Source organism: Lucilia cuprina, chromosome 2 (assembly GCF_022045245.1).
Source record: "Lucilia cuprina isolate Lc7/37 chromosome 2, ASM2204524v1, whole genome shotgun sequence".
NCBI classification, from domain to species: Eukaryota; Metazoa; Arthropoda; class Insecta; order Diptera; family Calliphoridae; genus Lucilia; species Lucilia cuprina.
The window spans coordinates 38574640-38583448 of NC_060950.1; the positions used below are offsets into that span (position 1 = coordinate 38574640).

Consider the following 8809-nt stretch of genomic DNA (forward strand, 5'->3'; position numbering starts at 1 on the left):
ACTTAAATGGAAAACAAAAAATGTATTTTAAAGTGTCCATAATTTATACTAATCAATATTTTATTAATCATTAAATCAAATTAAATCAAAATTTTATTAATTTTTTTTCCATCAGCTGTTTACACTTTTGCATTTCGTGCTTAAGATTAAACCACCTCCATTGGGCGCTTAAACTTTCAAACAAAATTAACTAATTGAGTACTCAAAAACATCTTTTGAGGATTAATTTTAATTTAATCGCTAAATATATATACTTTATAGGGTCGGAAAATTATATTATAGAAATTACAAACGGAATGACAAACTTATATATACCCTTCTCACGAAGGTGAAGGGTATAAAAAGAAAATAAAATAGTTAATTATCGTTTGTACGAGCACGTCGACTGGCCGAAAATGCATTCGGCATACTGGCAAACCGATTTCAAATTTTCTTTAATGAAATTAATCTCCCTGTTGAGAAAGTTGAAATTGTGACATTGGCTTGTTGTGGCCTTCAGAATTTCATACTTAGAGATTTTGAAGAACATCCTCCTACAACTATCATCGATCTTTGCAGTTTAGATAAGGCACCTGGTAATAATTTATAAAATAAAATTTATTTTCATAATTTAATTGTATTTGTTTCTTTTTGTATTCAAATAACAGAATCATGACCTTTGAAGTAACTTCATCTTTAAGATATTTGTCTGTTATTTCTTCCATATTTGCTTTAAAAAAAATTACTAGGCTCTCATCATATTTTGGTAGGTTAAAAGATTCCTTCAGGACGGATATAATATTGCTTGCATCTTTCAATAAGCTATCGCAAGTAGTATCAGAATCATGTCCTTTTTTACGTTTAATTGTTAAGGGCCCTTCTCTGTAGTCAGATATGTCTTCGATGAAATTCTATTTAAATAATTATATGTGCTAGAGTTCGGCCCGCGGCCGAAATTCGACCGGAACCATTGAAGAAAAGGTTACATACATATGCTACAAAAACCATATTTTCGTAGTTGACATGTCTGTCAAAAAATTACTTCAATTGCTATTATCAATAAGTATAACTTGCTTTGATCAACCTATTCTTTAAGAAAATGTGATACATTTAAGTTTAATCCTGAAAGAAGTAAAAAATCTAAGTTTTATTATCCTCTACAAAAATGTTCATTAAAATCTATTCAAAACTTACAAAATGATATTTTCATTCCTGACAGTAAAATTAGTAAACTATTTTCTTAAATACTGTTTGAGATCTTCAATATTTGATTTTTGCTCATTCTCATCCAAGTTTTTTTTAAACGCCTCCCAGTTTTAAATTAAGACCTATGGTTAGCAATCTGCCAATTCCTCCAGCAATCACCCATGCCCCTTCATGAACAGTTTGTCGTAAACAATCTCTCTTTCCAGCACTAATCCTTTGTAGCCTACAGAAGTAATGATTTTACCATAGGTTATTCATCTTTTTTATTTGATTCCAAATTCATTACTTCTGAAGTCATTAAATTTTGCTATTATTGCTATAAGAACTATAACAGGATTCCATGCCGATCGAAAGTGGAATAATGTCTGTTTTTAAATGAAGTAAAACGTCTTAACCACTATGAAATTTTTAAATAATTGTCTTTTTTAATTTAATAAATATTTCTTATTAAATTAATAAAACTTTAGATTTGAATGATATTTTGGAACAGGTATATAAGTATTATCTTTATAACAAATAAATACGTTTAATTTTGCTGTCTTTAGTATAAAAAGTCCATCCTTCAAGTTTATCATCACATATATTAATACGCAAAGCCAAAACGATTGGGAACATTTTCCGGCTCTATTGCTTGACGGATTTTCTTGATTCTTTTTTTGTTTAATACAGATTGGCGAGCCTCATTGCAGAATCTATATATGGTCAAAATCGGTTCAGTATTTTCGGAAATATAAGCGTTTAAAGTTTCTACCAATACACAATCACACAAACATGTGCTTGAATTAAAAAAATAGAAAACAAAATAAGAATGCAAAACTTCTCCGTTGATGTTTTCTTTTTCTATTTGGCAGTGATATTTTTTGTTGTTTTTAATACGATTTTTAATATATTGAAAATAAGATTTTATTGTTTTTGCTAAATTGAGAATGTAATAATGATGTATTATGATGTGTGATACAAAAGGATGTTGGTGTTTGACTTGGGAAAACATTAGTGGGACAATAATTCTACATAAATGTTTGTTTTTAGGGATTTTAATGATGGATATATTTACCGACAGCCAGAAGGCAATTAGGGCGATATCAGGTGATAGAATTAAATCTAAGACCGTATTGGACTGTAAGAAAGCTTTAACTGAATACTCTCCCAGATGTAAGGTTTACATCATATGGTTACCAGGCCACTCGGGAGTAGTCGGCAACGTAAGGGCGAATGTAATAGCTTTAAAGGGAAGGGAGCTCGATGTAATTAACCTGACAGACGCAAAACCATTCGACGCAACAAAAGCTAAATTAAACATATGGATGAGGGAATCCCATAAGGCCTCTTGGAATAATGAAACGGTGGGTAGAACCACAAAGATTCTATAGGGTGACCCTGATGAGAGCAAGACGAGAAATCTCCTCAAAATGAGCAAGTCTGAGGTTAGTATGATGGTACGTATTCTGAGTGGACACACATCTGCACATCTATACAAAATTGGACGTGCGGATTTAGACGAATGTAGAGTATGTGGAGAGGACAGTGAAACTCTGGAACACTTTCTTTGCCACCGTCAGGCATTCGTCGATGTTAGATCCAAGTATCTTGGAAGTGATGTTATTCCGGAAATAACATTCTTAACAAACACTGATTGGAAGATTTTTAGGAATTACGTCCAAGACATGGAAAACATGGAAAAATAATACATTCAGTGAACAATTTTTTTTTTTCATGAATTGGTGAGCACAACAGGCCCGATAGTGGCCTAGGTGTATTTCTTCGGATTTGATGTAGTATACATCCTCCTATCAACCTAATCCTAACATAACCTAATGATGGACAAAAACAAAGCCTGTTAAAACATAAGTAGGAAAGTTTAGTTCGTCATGTCGGTACATAATTCAACGTAATAAATGAATCAGTATATCGCTAATACGCATGTTTAGCACTGTGAGGATTTAAAGGGAAGACGCTTTTGTGTTATTCTACGTCCAAGAAACGTAATTCCTAAGAATCTTCCAATCACTGTTTGTTAAGAATGTTATTTCCGGAATAACATCACTTCCAAGATACTTGGATCTAACATCGACGAATGCGTGACAGTGGCAAAGAAAGTGCTCCAGAGTTTCACTGTCCTCTCCACATGCTCTACATTCGTCTAAATCCGCAAGTCCAATTTTGTATAGATGTGCACGTAATCCTGTGTGTCCACTTAAAATACGTACCATCATACTAACCTCATTTTAAGGAAATTTCTCGTCTTGCTTTCATCAGGGTCAACCCATAGAGGCCTTGTGGGATTCCCTCATCCATATGTTTAATTTAGCTTTTGTTGCGTCGAATGGTTTTGCGTTTGTCAGGTTAACTACAACGAGCTCCCTTCCCTTTAAAGCTATTACATTCGCCCTTTCGTTGCCGACTACTCCCGAGTGGCTTGGTACCCATATGATGTAAACCTTACCTCTGGGAGAGTATTCAGTTAAAGCTTTCTTACAATCAAATACGGTCTTAGATTTAATTCTATCACCTGATATCGCCCTAATCGCCTTCTGGCTGTAGGTAAATATATCCATCATTAAAATCCCTAAAAAATAACATTTATGTAGAATTATTGTCCCACTAATGTTTTCCCAGGTCAAACACCAACATCCTTTTGTATCACTCATCATATTACATCATTATTACATTCACAATTTAGCAAAAACAATAGAATCTTATTTTCAAAATATTAAAAATCGTATTAAAAACAACAAAAATATCACTGCCAAATAGAAAAAGAAAACATCAACAGAGAAGTAACCTGTTTTCACACTCTCCTCTCTTTTTTCTAAAATGCAGTTTTGTTGTTTTGCATTCTTATTTTGTTTTCTATTTTTTAATTCAAGCACATGTTTGTGTATTGGTAGAAACTTTAAACGCTTATATTTCCGAAAATACTAAACCGATTTTAATCATATATAGATTCTGCAGTGAGGCTCGCCAATCTGTATTAAACAAAAAAAGAATCAAGAAAATCGGTCAAGTAATAGAGCCGGAAAATGTTCCCAATCGTTTTGGCTTTGCGTATTTATATATATGATGATGATGATATGAATAAATTCGTATGTATTTATCCGTTATTACCATATTTTGGGATAACTGATCTTCATTTTCAGACATAGAATTTAAAACGACATCCTAAACACAATGTTCACTATGTATGAATATATTTCAATATACATATACCTTTGGTAAACTTGATATTCCTTTTCTGACAGTCACGAAATCTCTAAGGAAATGGAGCTGGTCAAACCAAAAGCGGTGGGCACATATAACTCATCTGCACCAGATCCACTTCTTCTGCTCTCTGCTATTTTTAAAACCTCTCTCCCGTATTGTGAACGTAGATAACTAAGCTTTGTCTAAAAATAATTAACATATGTATACGATTATAAGTTTGCAATATTATAATGATGGAATTTATTTCATTTGGAGTCATATTTGGAACAAATTCGTTCATTTTTTTTTTTTTGAAATGTCCTCAAAGGCACTTGCTCTGTCGTGTTTGTTGTGTTACAGAGGATCCTTTGTATTATTAAATACATTCTTTTCTTCCCAAAGGCTTATTAATTTAAATACAACATCTTTGGTCCATTCGATCTAAAACCTTAAAAAATTCAGCAATGGAACATAAATATATTGAATTTTCATTTCTTACCTTTATAAATTCCATGATGTTCTCTGTATTTTTAATTTTAGTTTTTTCTGTTTATTTTTTTTTTTTTTAAGAAAAAATTTGTTTTTTAAATGCAACTTTGATACATATGAAAAATCATAAATTTTTAAAAATTTTCAAAAACTTAAAAAAGAATCAGAGGTATTGTTTGTCACAATCAATCAATTTGTATTTAGACAACAAAATTGTATTACAGTACATGATTTTTTGACTAGTATTAATACTCAGTATTGTAGTCTGAAATCTAGAAGCATAGAATATTACCGTAGAAGGCCAACTCTCCCGGAAAAACCTAACGCAGCTGTCAAAAAAACCTTACTCTAAATATGTATTAGTAAGATTTTCTTTAGAAGTGTTAGTGTATAAAAGCTTTTTACCACACATACAATGTCCACGTAGTTGTATAAAATCAGTCGAAATAATATTACAATGTTTTTATTGCATTATTTTTCTTAAATTAATACATTTTAAATTGTAGATTGCATTTATAAAAGCATGATAATATTTTTAATGCATTCTATATTTGTTTAAATGTAAAAATCTTTAATTTTTTGGATTCTCATAAATTTGTTTACTACTAAGAAATGCTACTCTGCGCCTTCAATTTGAAATTAGAAAATGAAATGGAAAACAATTAAAAAAATAATTTTTTGTTTTGTGAAAATTAAAAAGATTTCGATAAAAAAAATATATTAAAACAATTGTAAAAAAATAAATAATATGTGTTTGTGTTATAAAAATTGTTTCCGAATCGTTTTTTGTGCGAATTTTGTACCTGAAATATTGAATATTTGTTGTTGTAGCTTTGTGTTGAATTCACACAGAACATGTAAGTGTGGAGAGAGAAAGCTGTTTTTTTCGTGGTAAAGCTTGGGTTGGCAATTTATGTGTATTATCTATGTCTAGATGCCTAGACTGATAGATAGATAAACTATTTCAAATATAATTTATTTTTTTCTTTTTGTTAAAAATGTTTGAATTTTTTTTCAAATTTTTTTATTCCTTTATGATTTTTAAATTGAAATCGAATAAATGTTCGCAAAAATGGACGAATTTTATGAAGAAGACTTTTTATTATGTTTGCTGATTTTTTGTTGTTAAAATTTTGTTTTTCAAGATTTCAATTTTTATTTTTTTATTTGTACAATATATGCTATTATAGAATTACTATCTACTAAATACAAAAACATATTAGTAGATAATGGACTTATTTTGCAAATTTTCATAAATATCGTAGAAAAAAGGTAAAAATTCACAAAAAATTCCGTCATGTACAAATTCATATATTTTATGAACTTTTAATATTCTGAATGAAAATGGTTTGGGAATGTTCGATATTTATTACCATTCATTCATTCCAGATATCAATTTTTGTTTTTGTGCATAAGTTTTTAAGTTTTGCTATATGTAGACTCGCATCTTCATATGTGTTCCACATGAACGGAAAGAAATCAATACAGTTTTTGAATAATTGATCTTTGGATCTCGCTTCAAATTGTAGCATTAATGATTCCCATGCTTCTGCAGCAGTTTCTTTATCCATAACCTTCAGGTATACTTCATCACTTTAACTGCAGTTTGGTTACAAAGTTTAAAAGCCCTATTCGGGGGGTTCAGTCGTATGGGGGCTAGGTGAAATAATGGACCGATGTTAACCATTTTAGGCTTTTTCTACAGTACCATAAAAGATCATGTGCCAAATTTCATTGAATTATCTCCAAAATTGCGACCTGTAGTTTGATTACAAAGTTTAAAAGCCCTATTCGGGGGTTCAGTTGTATGGGGGCTAGGTGAAATGAAGGGCTTATTGCAATAACTCGATAAGCAACCCACCATCACAATTTGATTTTATGTGCTTTTTAAGTTGCTAGAAACCATAATTGTCCCTAAAAGGCTTCCTTTTCTATCTATAGCTCAATTCACTATCTCGATAGAACGTCTCGTTTGGAAATGGTAAACAGTCACAATTACAATTCACTAAATCGTATTATTTTTTCGTTTGTGTCTACGATATGAATGTCATTCTTTTTATAACGGAATGAATCATTAGATTCAAGACGACCTACTCCGATTGTCTGTCCCTCTGATAATAGAATAGGGTCTGAATGGGAAAAGCTAGTGGGCTAAAACTTTAATCAAATATTCTCTGTTAGGGGTTGTTTGTTATTAAAAATGGGCAATATCAGTCTAAGATTTCATCAAGCCCCCGTACAAGTATCTCCCGATATAACCTTTAAACAATAATAATAATGTTGATTGGACATCACTCGCATTAAAACATGTTTCATAGGGACCAAAATCTCTGTACAAAATTTTAATGATCATTTCATGATTGATTTTACTCTCCATATAAGGCCTTATAGGTTTTTAAATCTCTCTTAGTCCATATAGGACATCGACGGTGGGTATTTATGATTCGGTGTAGTCGAACATAACACTCTGGCTTAATTATTAAGGTTTAAGAAGACTACGACTGGGCAATTTGAACTGTTGTGTAGCGAATTAAAAAAAATTCCCGGAACTTGCTTCCAACAAGTAAATTTTTGGAGGCAACAAAAGTAAAAGTGAAACACTTTGGGCTGAAATATGCTCAAAGTTAAATGCCATTGGAATATAAAATATAGTATAGTATAAAATTTCACTAAAAATTTAAAATTTTAGTTGTAATATTTAAATATTTTCTAAAACTAAAAGAAAGGTTGCTGAAAATAATAAATCTTTAATAACCACAGGTGGTGGACCGTTTCTGTCCGAAACTTTAACGGCCGTTAAATTAAATGTTATCATGCTTTTTTCGGACCAGGCTTGGAAATGGTAATAACTTTACTTAATAAATAATCAACTATTTAAAAATTTATTAATCTGGTAACACAACTAACGAAATGGAAAAGAAAAAAGTTAAAAAATGGAAAGAACCAACATTTTAAAAATGGAAAGAACCGCCATTTAAAAAATGGATCCAAGCACTATGGTGGGTTTATTTTTCGATTTTTTAATTTGTAATTATTTTTTTCCTTTTTTCAGAAATTATTATTCCTCCTTATTGAAGGAGAAAATAGAAGACGTGGTGCTGGTCACGGTGGTGGTTATGGTGGTGGTCGCGGAGGTTGGCGTGGTCGTGGCGGTTGGTCTGGTGGACAAGTTGGATATGAGGTAAAAAGTTTTAATCTTAATGAATGAATCAGATGTGGTACCAACCACAAGAATAGTGGTACCATCCACAATTGGACCCAACACAGCAACAACTGGCCCAGCAACAACCGGCCCAGCAACAACTGGTCCAGCAACAACCGGCCCACCAGCAACCGACCCAGCAACAACTGGCCCAGCAACAACCGGCCCAGTATCAACTGGCCCAGCAGCAACAAGCACAATCCAAGGAACAAGGGCCACTCCAGCAACAAGAGCCGCCAGAATAGCTGCCACAAAAATAGCAGTTCCAGTTAATTTTAGTTTTGTTGGGTAAAATTAGAGAGTATAAGCATTGGAACCATTTATTAATAAAAAATATTTATGTGGGTCAATTATGAACCGATATAATTTTCTAAAGGGGAGCTTATAGGGGGATAGGATCAATTTTGAACTGATCATCATACAATTTGATATAGAGATTAATGTTCCTATAAAAATTGCTTATGTCAAATTCCTACGAAACTTGTTTGTGTCGAATTTGGTTATTTTGGGGCATTAATGAGTGTTAAAGTCATTTTCCTGAGCGGACCCTATATGTGGGATAGGGTTAATTATGGACCGATCAGCAGACAATTTGGTATAGAGATTTATGTTCCTATAGAACTTCTTAATGTCTAATTTGAATTTTTTTTATATTATCAATCCTCAGAGAGGTGCTACAATTCTAAGTAAAATAAATAAATATAAATATTTTTAAAAATGCGATTTTTCGACTTTTAATATGGAAAGTTTTCG

General features: G+C 31.7%; 1 protein-coding gene and 1 long non-coding RNA gene across 2 annotated transcripts; one reads left to right on the forward strand and one right to left on the reverse strand.

Moving 5' to 3' along the window:
* Window positions 1–625: 625 nt before the first annotated feature.
* LOC124419443 lies at window positions 626–4508 on the reverse strand. Its single transcript, XR_006940600.1, has 3 exons — window positions 4393–4508; window positions 4291–4344; window positions 626–890 (listed from the first exon to the last, which is right to left on the reverse strand). It is a non-coding gene; the product is annotated as an uncharacterized LOC124419443 (long non-coding RNA).
* A 3121-nt stretch (window positions 4509–7629) lies between these two features.
* LOC124419440 (glycine-rich RNA-binding protein 1-like) lies at window positions 7630–8599 on the forward strand. The gene is made up of 2 exons (XM_046948951.1): window positions 7630–7853; window positions 7907–8599. Exons 1-2 carry the CDS (start codon window positions 7836–7838, stop codon window positions 8060–8062), a joined length of 174 nt encoding a protein of 57 aa, XP_046804907.1. The 5' UTR covers window positions 7630–7835; the 3' UTR covers window positions 8063–8599.
* Window positions 8600–8809: the final 210 nt, after the last annotated feature.